General features: G+C 49.7%; 2 protein-coding genes across 2 annotated transcripts in view; both read right to left on the bottom strand.

Moving 5' to 3' along the window:
• Positions 1–1507: 1507 nt before the first annotated feature.
• On the bottom strand, positions 1508–10079 carry LOC121839433 (the record flags this gene model as incomplete). Its single annotated transcript, XM_042298565.1, is given in 3 exon segments — positions 1508–1876; positions 4194–4338; positions 9897–10079. Coding segments are annotated over 3 exon segments (568 nt in total), but the record flags the coding sequence as incomplete, so codon positions are not given.
• Positions 10080–13724: 3645 nt separating this feature from the next.
• Positions 13725–21790, bottom strand: part of nfxl1 (nuclear transcription factor, X-box binding-like 1) — a 109549-nt gene continuing 101483 nt past the window's right edge. The window contains exons 22-23 of the mRNA XM_042297827.1: positions 16815–16868; positions 13725–13912 (exon numbers count right to left, since the gene is read on the bottom strand). Of these exons, the coding sequence (XP_042153761.1) occupies positions 13742–13912; positions 16815–16868 (225 nt within the window). The 3' untranslated portion in view covers positions 13725–13741. The remainder of the gene's footprint in view (positions 13913–16814; positions 16869–21790) is intronic.

Below are 21790 nucleotides of genomic sequence, written 5' to 3'. Positions count from 1 at the left end.
TTCTCAGTCATGTTGACACTGGTCTACTACCAGGTCATGTGTCTTCTCAGTCATGTTGACACTGGTCTACTACCAGGTCATGTGTCTTCTCAGTCATGTTGACACTGGTCTACTACCAGGTCATGTGTCTTCTCAGTCATGTTGACACTGGTCTACTACCAGGTCATGTGTCTTCTCAGTCATGTTGACACTGGTCTACTACCAGGTCATGTGTCTTCTCAGTCATGTTGACACTGGTCTACTACCAGGTCATGTGTCTTCTCAGTCATGTTGACACTGGTCTACTACCAGGTCATGTGTCTTCTCAGTCATGTTGACACTGGTCTACTACCAGGTCATGTGTCTTCTCAGTCATGTTGACACTGGTCTACTACCAGGTCATGTGTCTTCTCAGTCATGTTGACACTGGTCTACTACCAGGTCATGTGTCTTCTCAGTCATGTTGACACTGGTCTACTACCAGGTCATGTGTCTTCTCAGTCATGTTGACACTGGTCTACTACCAGGTCATGTGTCTTCTCAGTCATGTTGACACTGGTCTACTACCAGGTCATGTGTCTTCTCAGTCATGTTGACACTGGTCTACTACCAGGTCATGTGTCTTCTCAGTCATGTTGACACTGGTCTACTACCAGGTCATGTGTCTTCTCAGTCATGTTGACACTGGTCTACTACCAGGTCATGTGTCTTCTCAGTCATGTTGACACTGGTCTACTACCAGGTCATGTGTCTTCTCAGTCATGTTGACACTGGTCCACTACCAGGTCATGTGTCTTCTCAGTCATGTTGACACTGGTCTACTACCAGGTCATGTGTCTTCTCAGTCATGTTGACACTGGTCTACTACCAGGTCATGTGTCTTCTCAGTCATGTTGACACTGGTCTACTACCAGGTCATGTGTCTTCTCAGTCATGTTGACACTGGTCTACTACCAGGTCATGTGTCTTTTCAGTCATGTTGACACTGGTCTACTACCAGGTCATGTGTCTTCTCAGTCATGTTGACACTGGTCTACTACCAGGTCATGTGTCTTCTCAGTCATGTTGACACTGGTCTACTACCAGGTCACGTGTCTTCTCAGTCATGTTGACACTGGTCTACTACCAGGTCACGTGTCTTCTCAGTCATGTTGACACTGGTCTACTACCAGGTCACGTGTCTTCTCAGTCATGTTGACACTGGTCTACTACCAGGTCATGTGTCTTCTCAGTCATGTTGACACTGGTCTACTACCAGGTCACGTGTCTTCTCAGTCATGTTGACACTGGTCTACTACCAGGTCACGTGTCTTCTCAGTCATGTTGACACTGGTCTACTACCAGGTCATGTGTCTTCTCAGTCATGTTGACACTGGTCTACTACCAGGTCATGTGTCTTCTCAGTCATGTTGACACTGGTCTACTACCACACCTTTTTTGTTATCTGTATACTTTGACAGTATAAGTAATTTAACTTTCCATGTCAATAAAGTCTATTGAATTGAATGAGAGAGAGGGGGGTTCTTACCTTGGTTGGAGGCGGGACTCGAAGGATCTTGGGTGGTGCTGATTGGCAAGGAGGTGCCCAGTGATGTCATAGAGGTCACCCAATCACGAGGGTCTGTGTGAACCACAGTGGGAGGAGTTGTGGAAGAGAAGTAAGAAGAGGATGAAGAGGAGTGTGTGACAGTAGTGTCCGTGTGTGGAATATAGTGAGTTCCAGTTGGTTTGAGGTTGTGTTCACGGTCGGGTCGGTTAGGGTCGGGTACGTTAGGGTTAACGGGAGAGGTCCCGATAGCGGTGAACGGAGTGTCCGTGGAGACAGGGTACGCCGTGCCGAAGAGGGGGTCCGACTCTCCTGACTCTACTCCCATAAAGAAAACATTTCCAAAGATTCCTGAAACACAACAAACACAGGAGGAATCTTATAGTCTGGAGACGATACAGTCTATATATTGAAGAGATAGACGTTCTGATAACAGTTGATTAATCAATACTATATAGGTGGCGACCTGTCATTCAGGGCAGTGTCACCAGCAAAGCACCCCCACTCCATCACACCTCCTCCTCCATGCTTCATGGTGGGAACTACACATGCGGAGATCATCCGTTCACCTGTTCTGCGCCATTGTTTGTGTTTCTTGGAGAAAGTCTCTTCTTCTTATTGGTGTCCTTTAGTAGTGGTTTCTTTGCAGTAATTAGACCATGAAGGCCTGATTCACAGTCTCCTCTGAACAGTTGATGTTGAGATGTGTCTGTTACTTGAAGTCTGAAGCATTTACTTGGGCTGCCATTTCTGAGGCTGATAACTGTAATGAACTTCTCCTCTGCAGCAGAGGTAACTCTGGGTCTTCCTTTCCTGTGGCGGTCCTCATGAGAGCCAGTTTCGTAGACCTTGATGGTTTTTGCGACTGCACTTGAAGAAACTTTCAAAGTTCTTGAAATGTTCCGTATTGACTGACCTTCATGTCTTAAAGTAATGATGGACTGTCGTTTGTCTTTGCTTATTTCAGCTGTTCTTGCCATAATATGGACTTAGTCTTTTGCCAAATAGGTCCATCTTCTGTATACCACACCTACCTTGTCACAACACAACTGATTGGCTCAAATGTATTAATTGAAATGCATTCCAGGTGACTACCTCATGAAGCTGGTTGAGAGAATCCCACGAGCGTGCAAATCCGTCATCAAGGCAAAGGGTGACTACTTTGAAGAATCTCAAATATAAAATATATTTTGATTTGTTTAACACTTTTCTGCTTACTACATGATTCCATATGTGTAATTTCATAGTGTTGATGTCTTCACTATTATTTTACAATGTAGAAAACAGTAAAACTAAAGAAAAACCCTGGAATGAGAAGGTGTCCAAACTTTTGACTGGTACTGTACTTTGTGATGGTCAGGGAGAATCGAAGAGAGCTATGTCATTTGGGCTCCCGAGTGGCGCAGCTGTCTAAGACACTGCATCTCAGTGCTAGAGGTGTCACTAGAGACCCTGGTTCGATTCTAAGGCTGTATCACAACCGGCCGTGATTTGGGTTCCCATAGGGTGGCGCACAATTGGCCCCAGTGTCGTACGGGTTTGGCCGGAGTAGGACGTCATTGTAAATAAGAATGTGTTCTTAACGAACTTAGTTAAATAAAGGACACATACAAAACAAATACATTCATGGTCAGGGAGAAGTGGAGAGACGTTGTGATGGTCAGGGAGAAGTGGAGAGACGTTGTGATGGTCAGGGAGAAGTGGAGAGACGTTGTGATGGTCAGGGAGAAGTGGAGAGACGTTGTGATGGTCAGGGAAAAGTGGAGAGACGTTGTGATGGTCAGGGAGAAGTGGAGAGACGTTGTGATGGTCAGGGAGAAGTGGAGAGACGTTGTGATGGTCAGGGAAAAGTGGAGAGACGTTGTGATGGTCAGGGAAAAGTGGAGAGACGTTGTGATGGTCAGGGAAAAGTGGAGAGACGTTGTGATGGTCAGGGAAAAGTGGAGAGACGTTGTGATGGTCAGGGAAAAGTGGAGAGACGTTGTGATGGTCAGGGAAAAGTGGAGAGACGTTGTGATGGTCAGGGAGAAGTGGAGAGACGTTGTGAAGGTCAGGGAGAAGTGGAGAGACGTTGTGATGGTCAGGGAAAAGTGGAGAGACGTTGTGATGGTCAGGGAAAAGTGGAGAGACGTTGTGATGGTCAGGGAGAAGTGGAGAGACGTTGTGATGGTCAGGGAAAAGTGGAGAGACGTTGTGATGGTCAGGGAGAAGTGGAGAGACGTTGTGATGGTCAGGGAGAAGTGGAGAGACGTTGTGATGGTCAGGGAAAAGTGGAGAGACGTTGTGATGGTCAGGGAAAAGTGGAGAGACGTTGTGATGGTCAGGGAGAAGTGGAGAGACGTTGTGATGGTCAGGGAAAAGTGGAGAGACGTACGTATATTAATAAGGGAGAGATAACAACAAGAAGATTGTGTGTGGTGTGTGTGTGTGTGTGTGTGTGTGGTGTGTGTGTGTGTGTGTGTGTGTGTGTGTGTGTGTGTGTGTGTGTGTGTGTGTGTGTGTGTGTGTGTGTGTGTGTGTGTGTGTGTGGTGTGTGTGGTGTGTGTGTGGTGTGTGTGGTGTGTGTGTGGTGTGTGTGTGTGGTGTGTGTGTGTGTGTGGTGTGTGTGTGTGGTGTGTGTGTGGTGTGTGTGTGTGTGTGTGTGTGTGTGTGTGTGGTGTGTGTGTACCTGAGAAGGCCAGTAGAACCAGCAGTAGACAGGTTAGCAGGCTGATAACAGGGACGAGGATGAGGAGGAGAAGACGAATATAGTTCTTTGTCGAGGTCCTCTTCTGAGGACACACTTCACCCATGGTCATGTCCTCATCAGCAACCTACACACACAATGAGAGAGGGGAGACAGAGAAACCAGACAGAAGGAGAGAGGGGAGACAGAGAAACCAGACAGAAGGAGAGAGGGGGGAGACAGAGAAACCAGACAGAAGGGGAGAGAAACCAGACAGAAGGAGAGAGAGGGGAGACAGAGAAACCGGAGAGAGAGGGGAGACAGAGAAACCAGACAGAAGGAGAGACAGAGAAACCAGACAGAAGGAGAGACAGGGGAGACAGAGAAACCAGACAGAATGAGAGAGGGGGAGACAGAGAAACCAGACAGAATGAGAGAGGGGGAGACAGAGAAACCAGACAGAAGGGGAGAGAAACCAGACATAAAGAGAGAGAGGGAGACAGAGAAACCAGACAGAAGGGGAGAGAGAGAAACCAGACAGAAGGAGAGAGAGGGGAGACAGAGAAACCAGAAAGAATGAGAGAGGGGGAGACAGAGAAACCAGACAGAAGGGGACATAAAGAGAGAGAGGGGAGACAGAGAACCAGACAGAAGGGGAGAGAGAAAACCAGACAGAAGGAGAGAGAGGGAGACAGAGAAACCAGACAGAAGGAGAGAGGGGAGACAGAGAAACCAGACAGAAGGAGTGAGGGGAGACAGAGCAACCAGACAGAAGGAGTGAGGGGAGACAGAGCAACCAGACAGAAGGAGAGAGAGGGGAGACAGAGAAACCAGACAGAAGGGGAGAGAGGGGAGACAGAGAAACCAGACAGAAGGAGAGAGGGAGACAGAGAAACCAGACAGAAGGAGAGAGGAGAGACAGAGAAACCAGACAGAAGGAGAGAGGGGGAGACAGAGAAACCAGACAGAAGGAGAGACAGAGAAACCAGACAGAAGGAGAGACAGAGAAACCAGACAGAAGGAGACAGGGGAGACAGAGAAACCAGACAGAGGGAGTGAGGGGAGACAGAGCAACCAGACAGAAGGAGAGAGAGGGGAGACAGAAACCAGACAGAAGGGGAGAGAAACCAGGCAGAAGGAGAGAGGGGAGACAGAGAAACCAGACAGAAGGGGAGAGAGGGGAGACAGAGAAACGAGACAGAAGGAGAGAGAGGGGAGACAGAGAAACCAGACAGAAGGAGAGACAGGGGAGACAGAGAAACCAGACAGAAGGAGAGACAGAGAAACCAGACAGAAGGAGAGACAGAGAAACCAGACAGAAGGAGAGACAGAGAAACCAGACAGAAGGAGAGACAGAGAAACCAGACAGAAGGAGAGAGGGAGACAGAGAAACCAGAGAGAGGAGAGGAAGGGAGACAGAGAAACCAGAGAGAAGGAGAGAGAGTGGAGACAGAGAAACCAGAGAGAAGGAGAGAGAAGGGAGACAGAGAAACCAGAGAGAAGGAGAGAGAAGGGAGACAGAGAAACCAGACAGAAGGAGAGAGGGGAGACAGAGAGAGAGACAGTAAGACAGTTATAGTAATAGTTAGATAGGTCAGCAGTACTATAACTAATAGTTAGATAGGTCAGCAGTACTATAATAGTTAGTATAGTAATAATAGTAATAATAGTCTCATGCTTTGTTTGGTTGAATATTGTTTTAAAGTGCCCCCTGAGTTAACCCATACCTGTAGCCTAGTTGGTTGAATATTGTTTTAAATGTCCCTGAGTTAACCCATACCTGTAGCCTAGTTGGTTGAATATTGTTTTAAATGTCCCTGAGTTAACCCATACCTGTAGCCTAGTTGGTTGAATATTGTTTTAAATGTCCCTGAGTTAACCCATACCTCTAGCCTAGTTGGTTGAATATTGTTTTAAATGTCCCTGAGTTAACCCATACCTCTAGCCTAGTTGGTTGAATATTGTTTTAAATGTCCCTGAGTTAACCCATACCTGTAGCCTAGTTGGTTGAATATTGTTTTAAATGTCCCTGAGTTAACCCATACCTCTAGCCTAGTTGGTTGAATATTGTTTTAAATGTCCCTGAGTTAACCCATACCTCTAGCCTAGTTGGTTGAATATTGTTTTAAATGTCCCTGAGTTAACCCATACCTGTAGCCTAGTTGGTTGAATATTGTTTTAAATGTCCCTGAGTTAACCCATACCTGTAGCCTAGTTGGTTGAATATTGTTTTAAATGTCCCTGAGTTAACCCATACCTGTAGCCTAGTTGGTTGAATATTGTTTTAAATGTCCCTGAGTTAACCCATACCTGTAGCCTAGTTGGTTGAATATTGTTTTAAATGTCCCTGAGTTAACCCATACCTCTAGCCTAGTTGGTTGAATATTGTTTTAAATGTCCCTGAGTTAACCCATACCTGTAGCCTAGTTGGTTGAATATTGTTTTAAATGTCCCTGAGTTAACCCATACCTGTAGCCTAGTTGGTTGAATATTGTTTTAAATGTCCCTGAGTTAACCCATACCTGTAGCCTAGTTGGTTGAATATTGTTTTAAATGTCCCTGAGTTAACCCATACCTGTAGCCTAGTTGGTTGAATATTGTTTTAAATGTCCCTGAGTTAACCCATACCTGTAGCCTAGTTGGTTGAATATTGTTTTAAATGTCCCTGAGTTAACCCATACCTGTAGCCTAGTTGGTTGAATATTGTTTTAAATGTCCCTGAGTTAACCCATACCTGTAGCCTAGTTGGTTGAATATTGTTTTAAATGTCCCTGAGTTAACCCATACCTGTAGCCTAGTTGGTTGAATATTGTTTTAAATGTCCCTGAGTTAACCCATACCTGTAGCCTAGTTGGTTGAATATTGTTTTAAATGTCCCTGAGTTAACCCATACATGTAGCCTAGTTGGTTGAATATTGTTTTAAATGTCCCTGAGTTAACCCATACCTGTAGCCTAGTTGGTTGAATATTGTTTTAAATGTCCCTGAGTTAACCCATACCTCTAGCCTAGTTGGTTGAATATTGTTTTAAATGTCCCTGAGTTAACCCATACCTCTAGCCTAGTTGGTTGAATATTGTTTTAAATGTCCCTGAGTTAACCCATACCTGTAGCCTAGTTGGTTGAATATTGTTTTAAATGTCCCTGAGTTAACCCATACCTGTAGCCTAGTTGGTTGAATATTGTTTTAAATGTCCCTGAGTTAACCCATACCTGTAGCCTAGTTGGTTGAATATTGTTTTAAATGTCCCTGAGTTAACCCATACCTCTAGCCTAGTTGGTTGAATATTGTTTTAAATGTCCCTGAGTTAACCCATACCTGTAGCCTAGTTGGTTGAATATTGTTTTAAATGTCCCTGAGTTAACCCATACCTGTAGCCTAGTTGGTTGAATATTGTTTTAAATGTCCCTGAGTTAACCCATACCTGTAGCCTAGTTGGTTGAATATTGTTTTAAATGTCCCTGAGTTAACCCATACCTGTAGCCTAGTTGGTTGAATATTGTTTTAAATGTCCCTGAGTTAACCCATACCTGTAGCCTAGTTGGTTGAATATTGTTTTAAATGTCCCTGAGTTAACCCATACCTCTAGCCTAGTTGGTTGAATATTGTTTTAAATGTCCCTGAGTTAACCCATACCTGTAGCCTAGTTGGTTGAATATTGTTTTAAATGTCCCTGAGTTAACCCATACCTCTAGCCTAGTTGGTTGAATATTGTTTTAAATGTCCCTGAGTTAACCCATACCTCTAGCCTAGTTGGTTGAATATTGTTTTAAATGTCCCTGAGTTAACCCATACCTCTAGCCTAGTTGGTTGAATATTGTTTTAAATGTCCCTGAGTTAACCCATACCTCTAGCCTAGTTGGTTGAATATTGTTTTAAATGTCCCTGAGTTAACCCATACCTGTAGCCTAGTTGGTTGAATATTGTTTTAAATGTCCCTGAGTTAACCCATACCTGTAGCCTAGTTGGTTGAATATTGTTTTAAATGTCCCTGAGTTAACCCATACCTGTAGCCTAGTTGGTTGAATATTGTTTTAAATGTCCCTGAGTTAACCCATACCTCTAGCCTAGTTGGTTGAATATTGTTTTATATGTCCCTGAGTTAACCCATACCTCTAGCCTAGTTGGTTGAATATTGTTTTAAATGTCCCTGAGTTAACCCATACCTCTAGCCTAGTTGGTTGAATATTGTTTTATATGTCCCTGAGTTAACCCATACCTCTAGCCTAGTTGGTTGAATATTGTTTTATATGTCCCTGAGTTAACCCATACCTCTAGCCTAGTTGGTTGAATATTGTTTTAAATGTCCCTGAGTTAACCCATACCTCTAGCCTAGTTGGTTGAATATTGTTTTAAATGTCCCTGAGTTAACCCATACCTCTAGCCTAGTTGGTTGAATATTGTTTTAAATGTCCCTGAGTTAACCCATACCTCTAGCCTAGTTGGTTGTTAGAAGAAACTTTCAGACGCTCATCTCAAAACTCACAATAATGACTTTACCAGGAGTGGGAGACACAGGACATTACCGCTTCTAGGTTTGGCGACAAATGACAGAGCCATACAAACTATTTATATAGCTCCTCTCTCTACAAGGTCTAGTGCATAACAGTACGCAAAGAACGCCGCCCGTCTTTTCCCGAAAATAAATGAATATTACATAGTTATTCACTCCTAGCGCGTCATCAATTAGCTTCCCACTTCACATATGCTAAACTGGCACCTCTTCTGTTCACATTGGACTGGCCGTTCCAGAGTTGACAATTTCGCTCTGACCCAAGTGGATGTAACGGAAAATAACGGCATATGATCCTCTGGTGGTCGGGGGAATCCTTTCCTTCCAGGTAAATTACGACGGGGATGAGGTCTCCGGTGCCCGTTTTTTCCACTAACGGTGGCAGCACTAGGACTAAGCGTCATCTCCAGCCCTTGTGTGTGTGTGTGTGGGAGGGGGAAGGGGGGTATTTTTATCCGCGAGGTATTTTTCGCTTCAGACTTTCCGTTCAGCCAGCCGCACAGCCGCGTGCCCCCGGTGCAGGACGAGGGAATCTGAACTCTCCACTCAAGAGAAAGACGGTTATTTTTAGAGAGAGGGGGGGGGGGGAGAGAAAGTGTGACTGTGTTTCTGTCTCCCACACATGGAAACGCGACGTGCCCGGTGCGTCGCTCGAGGAGAAGGGGAGACGGTTTCACACCTCGTGCGCTTTAAATAGGAGCCGCGCAGCTGGCGCACGTACCTGCGGGCCAGTTAACCGATCAGACCGGAAGAGATCCGTTGGATTAAATAATCTCCCGGTGGGAACTAACCGAATCAGACAGAGGGAATGTGGACCAGCCGTCTGAATGTGGGCATTCTGCCTATAGAAGTTGTGTTTGTGTTTGTTGTTTCTGGCTAAAGTTTCTCAAGAGATATTCTCGCTACAATTTAATAACAGCTAAAATGTTTATATGGAGGCGTGGACTATTTCTGAATTAAATAGAATATTTATCATAGGACTAAAGTCATTAGGCTTACAGAACCATTACAGATCCAAATAAATGCCATGCAGGAGAACAAGAAGAAAAACAGGTTCTCTAATAGCCTCTAAAACATTTAAAAACAGGTTCTCTAATAGCCTCTAAAACATTTAAGAGAGCAGAGGAGAGATAGGAGGAATGTGAAAGGGAGAGAGGAGGTGAAACATGTAGAAAGGAGAAGTGAGTTTCTTACCCCGGTGCCGCTGAAGGTGACGTGAGGGACCGTGATGTCTCGAGATGGTAACATGATGCCTGCCTCTTTACCCTCACCTCACACACTCATCTCTGTCCCGTACGGTAGACGGTAAATCTCCAGTAGCCTAGTGCTGCTCTGGGAGACTCCAGGAGAAAGACTCCAGGCAGAACCTCTACCGCCCTATTATTACCCAGACTCCTCCCACTAACACACACACACTCCCTCTCTCTCTCTCCCTGACTCTTACTCCCCCCTGACTCTCTCTCCCCCTGACTCTCTCTCTCTCTCTCTCCCTGACTCTCTCTCTCTCTCTCCCTCTCTGACTCTCTCTCCCCTGACTCTTACTCCCCCTGACTCTTACTCCCCCTGACACTCTCTCTCCCCCTGACTCTCTCTCTCCCTGACTCTCTCCCTCTCCCTGACTCTCTCCCTGACTCTCTCCCTCTCCCTGACTCTCTCCCTCTCCCTGACTCTCTCCCTCTCCCTGACTCTCTCCCTTCCCTGACTCTCTCCCAGAATCTCCCTGACTCTCTCCCGAGACTCCTGACTCTCTCCCTCTCCCTGACTCTCTCCCTCTCCCTGACTCTCTCCCTCTCTCCCTCTCCCTGACTCTCTCCCTCTCCCTGACTCTCTCTCTTCAACCTTCAACACTCCTGCTCCTGTTTCCTTAGATTCGGAGAATCTTTCACACAGAATTGACTTCATCAACATTATTATAATTGACCGAGACGGCTGGGAGGGACCTCCGCCCTTAGAGTGAGAGACCAGGTAAAGATACCCAGGGTCAGACCAGGACACATGCACCCATGACCCTGTGTGTCGGTGGTGTGTGTGTGTGTGTGTGTGTGTCGGTGGTGTGTGTGTGTGTGTGGTGGTGTGTGTGTGTGTGTGTCGGTGGTGTGTGTGTGTGTGTCGGTGGTGTGTGTGTGTGTGTCGTAGTGTGTGTGTGTGTGTGTGTGTGTGTGTGTGTGTGTGGTGTGTGTGTGTGTGTGTGTGTCGGTAGTGTGTGTGTGTGTGGTGTGTGTGTGTGTGTGTGTGTGTGTGTGTGTGTGTGTGTGTGTGTGTGTGTGTGTGTGTGTGTGTGTGTGTGTGTGTGGTGTGTGTGTGTGTGTGTGGTGGTGTGTGTGTGTGTGTCGGTGGTGTGTGTGTGTGTCGGTGGTGTGTGTGTGTGTGTGTGTGGTGTGTGTGTGTGTGTGTGTGTGGTGTGTGTGTGTGTGTGTGTGTGTGGTGGTGTGTGTGTGGTGTGTGTGTGTGTGTGTGTGTGTGTGTGTGGTGTGTGTGTGTGTGTGTGGTGTGTGTGTGTGTGTGTGTGTGTGTGTGTGTGTGGTGTGTGTGTGTGTCGGTGTGTGTGTGTGTGTGTCGGTGGTGTGTGTGTCGGTGGTGTGTGTGTGGTGGTGTGTGTGTGTGTCGGTGGTGTGTGTGTGTGTGTGTCGGTGGTGTGTGTGTGTGTCGGTGGTGTGTGTGTGTGTGTGTGTGTGTCGGTGGTGGTGTGTGTGTGTGGTGTGTGTGTGTGTGTGTGTGTGTGTGTGTGTGGTGGTGTGTGTGTGTGTGTGTGTGTGTGTGTGTGTGGTGGTGTGTGTGTGTCTGTGTGTGTGTGTCGGTGGTGTGTGTGTGTCTGTGTGTGTGTGTGTGTGTGTGTGTCGGTGGTGTGTGTGTGTGTGTGTGTGTGTGGTGTGGTGGTGTGTGTGTGTGTGTGTGGTGGTGTGGTGGTGTGTGTGTGTCTGGTTGTCTGTCCTGTGTGTGTGTGTGTGTGTGTGTGTGTGTGTGTGTGTGTGTGTGTGTGTGTGTGTGTGTTGGTGGTGTGTGTGTGTCGGTGGTGTGTGTGTGGTGTGTGTGTGTGGTGTGTGTGTCGGTGGTGTGTGTGGTCTGTCCCTGTGTCTGTGTGTGTGTGTGTGTGTGTGTGTGTGTGTGTGTGTGTGTGTGTGTGGTGTGTGTGTGTGTGTGTGTGTGTGTGTGTGTGTGGTGGTGTGTGTCTGTCCTGTGTCTGGTGGTGTGTGTGTGTGTGTGTGTGTGTGTCGGTGGTGTGTGTGTGTGTGTGTGTGGTGTGTGGTGTGTGTGTGTGTGTGTGTGTGTGTGTGTGTCGGTGTGTGTGTGTGTGTGTCGGTGGTGTGTGTGTGTGTGTGTGTGTGTGTGTGTGTGTGTGTGTGTGTGTGTGTGTGTGTGTGTGTGTGTGTGGTGTGTGTGTGTGTGTGTGTGTGTGTGTGTGTGTGTGTGTGTGTGTGTGTGTGTGTGTGTGTGGTGTGTGTGTGTGTGTGTGTGTGTGTGTGTGTGTGTGTGTGTGTGTGTGTGTGTGTGTGTGTGTGTGTGTGTGTGTGTGTGTGTGTGTGTGTGTGTGTGTGTGTGTGTGTGTGTGTGTGTGTGTGTGTGTGTGTGTGTGTGTGTGCGCTGCCAGAACACCAAACATCAACAGTTGAGACATGAAAATAGACTTCATTATTTCCAAATTCAGATGTTATTTTTATTTTATTACACAAAACAAAGTATCAATCATCAACAAAACACCTCAGACTGATGAAATAAATGACTGATGTTGACTCAATAGAGACATGAATGCTGAACTAGGATCAGTTTGACATTTTCATATCATCCTGAATAAGATGCTAATGACTGATCCTAGATCAGCAGCATTCCTACTACGAGACCCTTGAATCATAAATCTCCTGGTGGTCCTGATGTGGTGTTTCTAGACGGAGTTAAAACCAGCTGGATTGCAGACCGAGTTTCATAACAATAATAATCCTGATAATAAGAAGAATAACACTTGTAATAATGAGACTAAATATGTTTGTCCTTTTCCCTATGAGGTCTAACACAGTGCACGGGGTTCCATTTCAGACCCATCCTAACGGGGTTCTATTTCAGACTCATCCTAACAGGTTCTATTTCAGACTCATCCTAACGGGGTTCTATTTCAGACATTTTCCATTTCAGACTCATCCTAACGGGGTTCCATTTAACAGACCCCTAACGGGGTCCTATTTCAGACTCATCCTAACGGGGTTCCATTTCAGACCCATCCTAACGGACCCATCCTAACGGTTCCATTTCAGACCCATCCTAACGGGGTTCTATTTCAGACTCATCCTAACGGGGTTCTATTTCAGACTCATCCTAACGGGGTTCTATTTCAGACTCATCCTAACGGGGTTCTATTTCAGACTCCATCCTAACGGGGTTCTTTCAGACCCATCCTAACGGGGTTCTATTTCAGACTCATCCTAACGGGGTTCTATTTCAGACTCAACGGGGTCCAGACCCATCCTAACGGGGTTCCTAACGGGGTTCTATTTCAGACTCATCCTAACGGGGTTCTATTTCAGACTCATCCTAACTCATCCTAACGGGGTTCTATTTCAGACTCATCCTTTCAACGGGGTTCTATTTCAGACTCATCCTAACGGGGTTCTATTTCAGACTCATCCTAACGGGTTCTATTTCAGACTCATCCTAACGGGGTTCTATTTCAGACTCATCCTAACGGGGTTCTATTTCAGACTCATCCTAACGGGGTTCCATTTCAGACCCATCCTAACGGGGTTCCATTTCAGACCCATCCTAACGGGGTTCTATTTCAGACTCATCCTAACGGGTTCCATTTCAGACCCATCCTAACGGGGTTCTATTTCAGACCCATCCTAACGGGGTTCTATTTCAGACCCATCCTAATAGATCATAAATCATTCAGAGAGTGAAACAGGAAGTGATACTGGTTCTCTCTCCTCTGCTAAAGTAGACATCATCTGAACCAGGAAGAGTCTCTGTCTGTCTGTCTGTCTGCCTGTTTCTGTCTGCCTGTGAGATGTTGTCTGGGTGTGTGTTGGTGTGTGTGTTGGTGTGTGTGTCTAATCCATTTGTATGAGATAGAAAGCGACAGCAGCCAGTAGAACTCCACCCAGAGACACCATGACCACTCTATACCTCCTCCAACCACCCTCTGCCTCCTCCTCCTCTCCTCTCTTCCCTCGCTTCTTGCGTCTGCCCTTCTGCCGATTCTCAAAGGCTTCCAACTCAGCCTGAGAGGGATGGAGAGAGAGAGGGGGATGGAGAGATGGAGAGAGAGAGAGGGGATGGAGAGAGAGAGAGAGGGGGATGGAGAGAGATGGAGAGGGGATGGAGAGAGAGAGAGAGGGGGGGATGGAGAGAGAGAGAGAGAGGGGATGGAGAGAGAGAGATGAGAGGGGGGGGATGGAGAGAGAGAGAGAGAGGGGGATGGAGAGAGAGAGAGGGGATGGACAGAGAGAGAGAGGGGGATGGAGAGAGGGGGGATGGAGAGAGAGAGAGGGGGGATGGAGAGAGGGGGGATGGATGGAGAGAGAGAGAGGGGATGGAGAGAGAGAGAGGGGGATGAGAGGGGGATGGAGAGAGAGGGGGGGGGATGGAGAGAGAGAGATGGAGAGGGGGGGGATGGAGAGAGAGAGAGGGGGATGGAGAGATGAGAGGGGGGGATGGAGAGAGAGAGAGAGGGGGATGGAGAGAGGGGGATGGAGAGGAGAGGGGAGAGAGAGAGAGGGGGATGGAGAGAGAGGGGGGATGGAGAGAGAGGGGGATGAGAGAGGAGAGAGAGGGGGATGGAGAGAGAGAGAGGGGGATGGAGAGAGAGAGGGGAGAGAGAGAGAGGGGGGATGGAGAGAGAGAGAGGGGGATGGAGAGAGAGAGAGGGGGATGGAGAGAGAGAGAGGGGGATGGAGAGAGAGATGAGGGGAGTGGACAGAGAGGGGGGGATGTGGACAGAGAGGGGGGTGGACAGAGAGGGGGGGACAGGAGGGGGACAGAGAGGGGGTGGACAGAGAGGGGGGTGGACAGAGAGGGGGTGGACAGAGAGGGGATGGACAGAGAGGGGGATGGACAGAGAGGGGGATGGACAGAGGGGGGATGGACAGAGGGGGATGGACAGAGAGGGGGACAGAGATGGACAGAGAGGGGGATGGACAGAGAGGGGATGGACAGAGAGGGGGATGGACAGAGATGGGGGGGGATGGACAGAGAGGGGGATGGACAGAGAGGGGGATGGACAGAGAGGGGGATGGACAGAGAGGGGGATGGACAGAGAGGGGGATGGACAGAGAGGGGATGGACAGAGAGGGGGATGGACAGAGAGGGGGATGGACAGAGAGGGGGATGGACAGAGAGGGGGGGGATGGAGATGGAGGGGGGATGGACAGAGAGGGGGATGGAGAGAGAGGGACAGAGATGGAGAGAGGGGATGGAGAGAGAGGGGGATGGAGAGAGAGAGAGGGGGATGGAGAGAGAGAGAGGGGGATGGAGAGAGAGAGATGGAGGGATGGAGAGAGAGAGAGAGGGGGGGGATGGACAGAGAGAGGGGGGATGGACAGAGAGAGGGGGATGGACAGAGAGAGGGGGATGGACAGAGAGAGAGGGGGATAGAGAGGGAGAGAGGGGGATGGAGAGAGAGATGGGATGGAGAGAGAGAGGGGGATGGATGGAGAGGGGATGGAGAGAGGGGGATGGAGAGAGAGAGAGGGGGATGGAGAGAGAGAGAGGGGGATGGAGAGAGAGAGAGATGGAGGGATGGACAGAGATGGAGGATGGACAGAGAGGGGGGAGATGGACAGAGAGGGGGATGGACAGAGAGGGGATGGACAGAGAGGGGGGATGGACAGAGAGGGGGATGGACAGAGAGGGGGGGGATGGACAGAGAGGGGGGAGTGAAAGATGTTCATTAACAATGTCGTAAAACTCAAACCTCAAATCACACGAGTATGAATAATAATAATGAATAATGCTGTAGTCGCTGAGGTGAAGCATATTAAGGAGGAACAGTATATAGTCCTACTGAACTTTAACAATCACCATTACTGAGGTTTCCTCTGTTCAACAAACAGAGAGTAAAGAGAGAGAGAGAGAGAGAGAGGAGGGTAGAGAGACAGAGAGGAGGGTAGAGAGAGAGAGAGACAGAGAGGAGGAGGGTAGAGAGACAGAGAGGAGGGTAGAGAGAGAGAGAGAGAGGTAGAGAGAGAGAGAGTAGAGAGAGAGAGAGACAGAGAGAGAGAGAGAGAGAGAGAGAGGGTAGAGAGAGAGAGGGTAGAGAGAGAGGAGGGTAGAGAGAGAGAGAGAGGAGGGTAGAGAGAGAGAGAGACAGAGAGAGAGAGAGAGAGAGAGAGAGAGAGAGAGAGAGGAGGGTAGAGAGAGAGAGAGAGAGAGAGGAGGGTAGAGAGAGAGAGAGAGAGAGAGAGGAGGGTAGAGAGAGAGAGAGGGTAAGAGAGAGAGAGGGAGGGTAGAAGAGAGAGAGAGAGGGGGTAGAGAGAGAGAGAGAGAGGGTAGAGAGAGAGAGAGGGTAGAGAGAGAGAGGAGGGTAGAGAGAGAGAGGAGGGTAGAGAGAGAGAGGAGGAGGGGAGGGTAGAGAGAGAGGAGGGTAGAGAGAGAGAGGAGGGTAGAGAGAGAGGGGAGGGTAGGGTAGAGAGAGAGAGGAGGGTAGAGAGAGAGGGAAGAGAGAGAGAGGGAGGTTAGAGAGAGAGAGAGAGAGAGAGGGGGAGGGTAGAGAGAGAGAGAGAGAGAGGAGGGGAGGGTAGAGAGAGAGAGAGGGGAGAGAGAGAGGAGGGGAGGGTAAAAGAGAGAGAGAAGGGAAAAGAGAGAGAGAGGAGTGTAGAGAGAGAGAGGGGGAGAGAGAGAGAGAGAGAGAGAGAGAGGAGGGTAAAGAGAGAGAGGAGGGTTGAGAGAGAGAGAGGACGGTAAGAGAGAGAGAGGAGGGTAAAGAGAGAGAGGGTAAAGAGGGTAAAGAGAGGGTAAAGAGAGGGAGAGAGGGTAAAGAGAGAGGAGGGTAAAGAGAGAGAGAGAGGGTAAAGAGAGAGAGAGGAGGGTAAAGAGAGAGAGAGGAGGGTAAAGAGAGAGAGGAGGGTAGAGAGGGAAGAGAGAGAGAAAGGAGGGTAAAGAGAGAGAGAAAGGAGGGTAAATCACCTGTTGTTTCTTCCTCTCTTCCTCCAGGGCTGCATTCTCTTCTGCTTCTTTCACCTACACACATAATTATGACATCATCTGATGTTGAGTACACATAATTATGACATCATCAGATGTTGAGTACACCATGTTCCTGTCACACACCCAGCAGGGTCCATGTAACTCTCTGGATACCTCCACCCACCCAGCAGGGTCCATGTCACTCTCTGGATACCTCCACCCACCAGGGTCCATGTCACTCTCTGGATACCTCCACCCACCCAGCAGGGTCCATGTAACTCTCTGGATACCTCCACCCACCCAGCAGGGTCCATGTCACTCTCTGGATACCTCCACCCACCAGGGTCCATGTCACTCTCTGGATACCTCCACCCACCCACCAGGGTCCATGTCACTCTCTGGATACCTCCACCCACCCACCCAGCAGGGTCCATGTAACTCTCTGGATACCTCCACCCACCAGGGTCCATGTAACTCTCTGGATACCTCCACCCACCCAGCAGGGTCCATGTAACTCTGGATACCTCCACCCACCCAGCAGGGTCTATGTAACTCTGGATACCTCCACCCACCAGGGTCCATGTAACTCTCTGGATACCTCCACCCACCCACCAGGGTCCATGTAACTAACTCTCTGGATACCTCCACCCACCAGGGTCCATGTAACTCTCTGGATACCTCCACCCACCCAGCAGGGTCCATGTAACTAACTCTCTGGATACCTCCACCCACCCACCAGGGTCCATGTAACTAACTCTGGATACCTCCACCCACCCACCAGGGTCCATGTAACTAACTCTCTGGATACCTCCACCCACCCAGCAGGGTCCATGTAACTAACTCTCTGGATACCTCCACCCACCCACCTGGGTCCATGTAACTAACTCTCTGGATACCTCCACCCACCCACCAGGGTCCATGTAACTCTCTGGATACCTCCACCCACCCAGCAGGGTCCATGTAACTAACTCTCTGGATACCTCCACCCACAAAGCAGGGTCCATGTAACTAACTCTCTGGATACCTCCACCCACCCAGCATGGTCCATGTAACTAACTCTCTGGATACCTTCACCCACCCAGCAGGGTCCATGTAACTAACTCTCTGGATACCTCCACCCACCCACCAGGGTCCATGTAACTCTCTGGATACCTCCACACACCCAGCAGGGTCCATGTAACTAACTCTCTGGATACCTCCACCCACCCAGCAGGGTCCATGTAACTCTGGATACCTCCACCCACCCAGCAGGGTCTATGTAACTCTCTGGATACCTCCACCCACCAGGGTCCATGTAACTCTCTGGATACCTCCACCCACCCAGCAGGGTCCATGTAACTAACTCTCTGGATACCTCCACCCACCCACTAGGGTCCATGTAACTCTCTGGATACCTCCACCCACCCAGCAGGGTCCATGTAACTAACTCTCTGGATACCTCCACCCACCCACCAGGGTCCATGTAACTAACTCTCTGGATACCTCCACCCACCCACCAGGGTCCATGTAACTCTCTGGATACCGCCACCCACCCAGCAGGGTCCATGTAACTAACTCTCTGGATACCTCCACCCACCCAGCAGGGTCCATGTAACTAACTCTCTGGATACCTCCACACACCCAGCATGGTCCATGTAACTAACTCTCTGGATACCTCCACCCACCAGGGTCCATGTAACTAACTCTCTGGATACCTCCACCCACCCAGCAGGGTCCATGTAATTAACTCTCTGGATACCTCCACCCACCCACTAGGGTCCATGTAACTCTCTGGATACCTCCACCCACCCAGCAGGGTCCATGTAACTAACTCTCTGGATACCTCCACCCACCAAGCAGGGTCCATGTAACTAACACTCTGGATACCTCCACCCACCCAGCAGGGTCCATGTAACTAACTCTCTGGATACCTCCACCCACCCAGCAGGGTCCATGTAACTAACTCTCTGGATACCACCACCCACCCAGCAGGGTCCATGTAACTAACTCTATGGATACCTCCACCCACCCAGCAGGGTCCATGTCACTCTCTGGTTACCTCCACCCACCCAACAGGGTCCATGTAACTCTCTGCATACCTCCACCCACCCAGCAGGGTCCATGTAACTCTCTGGATACCTCCACCCACCCAGCAGGGTCCATGTAACTCTCTGGATACCTCCACCCACCCAGCAGGGTCCATGTAACTCTCTGGATACCTCCACCCACCCACCCAGCAGGGTCCATGTAACTAACTCTCTGGATACCTCCAACCACCCAGGGGTCCATGTCACTCTCTGGTTACCTCCACCCACCCAGCAGGGTCCATGTAACTCTCTGGATACCACCCACCCAGCAGGGTCCATGTAACTAACTCTCTGGATACCTCCACCCACCCACCAGGGTCCATGTAACTCTGGATACCTCCACCCACCCAGCAGGGTCCATGTAACTCTGGATACCTCCACCCACCCAGCAGGGTCCATGTAACTCTCTGGATACCTCCACCCACCCAGCAGGGTCCATGTAACTCTCTGGATACTCCACCCACCCACCAGGGTCTGGAACCCACCCAGCAGGGTCCATGTAACTAACTCTCTGGATACCTGCACCCACCCACCAGGGTCCATGTAACTCTGGATACCTCCACCCACCCACCAGGGTCCATGTAACTCTGGATACCTGCCACCCACCCAGCAGGGTCCATGTAACTAACTCTGGATACCTCCACCCACCCAGCAGGGTCCATGTAACTAACTCTCTGGATACCTCCACCCACCCACCAGGGTCCATGTCAACTCTTTGGTTACCTCCACCTCCCAGGGTCCATGTAACTAACTCTGGATACCTCCACCCACCAAGCAGGGTCCATGTAACTAACTCTCTGGATACCTCCACCCACCCAGCAGGGTCCATGTAACTAACTCTCTGGATACCACCAGCCCACCCACCCACCAGGGTCCATGTAACTAACTCTCTGGATACCTCCACCCACCCACCAGGGTCCATGTAACTAACTCTGGATACCTCCACCCACCCAGCAGGGTCCATGTAACTCTCTGGATACCTCCACCCACCCAGCAGGGTCTATGTAACTAACTCTCTGGATACCTCCACCCACCCAGCAGGGTCCATGTAACTAACTCTCTGGATACCTCCACCCACCAAGCAGGGTCCATGTAACTAACTCTCTGGATACCTCCACCCACCCAGCAGGGTCCATGTAACTAACTCTCTGGATACCTCCACCAGCCAGGGTCCATGTAACTAACTCTCTGGATACCTCCACCAGCCAGGGTCCATGTAACTAACTCTCTGGATACCTCCACCCACCCAGCAGGGTCCATGTAACTAACTCTGGATACCTCCACCCACCCAGCAGGGTCCATGTAACTCTCTGGATACCTCCACCCACCCAGCAGGGTCTATGTAACTAACTCTCTGGATACCTCCACCCACCCAGCAGGGTCCATGTAACTAACTCTCTGGATACCTCCACCCACCAAGCAGGGTCCATGTAACTAACTCTCTGGATACCTCCACCCACCCAGCAGGGTCCATGTAACTAACTCTCTGGATACCTCCACCAGCCAGGGTCCATGTAACTAACTCTCTGGATACCTCCACCCACCAGGGTCCACCAGCCAGGGTCCATGTAACTAACTCTCTGGATACCTCCACCCACCCAGCAGGGTCCATGTAACTAACTCTGGATACCTCCACCCACCCAGCAGGGTCCATGTAACTCTCTGGATACCTCCACCCACCCACCCACCCAGCAGGGTCCATGTAACTCTCTGGATACCTCCACCCACCAGGGTCCTTGTACCCAGCAGGGTCCATGTAACTAACTCTCTGGATACCTCCACCCACCCAGCAGGGTCCATGTAACTCTCTGGATACCTCCACCCACCCAGCAGGGTCCATGTAACTCTCTGGATACCTCCACCCACCAGGGGTCCATGTAAATAACTCTGGATACCTCCACCCACCCACCAGGGTCCATGTCACTCTCTGGTTACCTCCACCTCCCAGGGTCCACATAACTCTCTGGATACCTCCACCCACCAGGGTCCATGTAACTCTCTGGATACCTCCACCCACCAGGGTCCATGTAACTCTCTGGATACCTCCACCCACCAGGGTAAGTCATTGTAACTAACTCTCTGGATACCTCCACCCACCAGGGTCCATGTAACTCTCTGGATACCTCCACCCACCAGGGTCCTTGTAACTCTCTGGATACCTCCACCCACCAGGGTCCATGTACCCACCAGGGGTCCATGAACTCTCTGGATACCTCCACCCACCAGGGTCCATGTAACTCTCTGGATACCTCCACCCACCAGGGTCCATGTAACTCTCTGGATACCTCCACCCACCAGGGTCCATGTAACTCTCTGGATACCTCCACCCACCAGGGTCCATGTCACTCTCTGGTTACCTCCACCTCCCAGGGTCCACATAACTCTCTGGATACCTCCACCCACCAGGGTCATTGTAACTAACTCTCTGGATACCTCCACCCACCAGGGTCCATGTAACTCTCTGGATACCTCCACCCACCAGGGTCCATGTAACTCTCTGGATACCTCCACCCACCAGGGTCCATGTAACTCTCTGGATACCTCCACCCACCAGGGTCCATGTAATTCTCTGGATACCTCCACCCAGCAGGGTCCATGTAACTCTCTGGATACCTCCACCCACCAGGGTCCATGTAACTCTCTGGATACCTCCACCCAGCAGGGTCTATGTAACTCTCTGGATACCTCCACCCACCAGGGTCTATGTAACTCTCTGGGTACCTCCACCCAGCAGGGTCTATGTAACTCTCTGGATACCTCCACCCACCCAGCAGGGTCCATGTAACTCTCTGGATACCTCCACCCACCCACCCAGCAGGGTCCAGGTAACTCTCTGGATACCTCCACCCACCCACCCAGCAGGGTCCAGGTAACTAACTCTCTGGATACCTCCACACACCCAGCAGGGTC

Source organism: Oncorhynchus tshawytscha, linkage group LG15 (assembly GCF_018296145.1).
Source record: "Oncorhynchus tshawytscha isolate Ot180627B linkage group LG15, Otsh_v2.0, whole genome shotgun sequence".
NCBI lineage: Eukaryota > Metazoa > Chordata > Actinopteri > Salmoniformes > Salmonidae > Oncorhynchus > Oncorhynchus tshawytscha.
The sequence above is the reverse complement of the archived record's forward strand: the minus strand, read 5'-3'. Positions and strand labels throughout refer to the sequence as shown.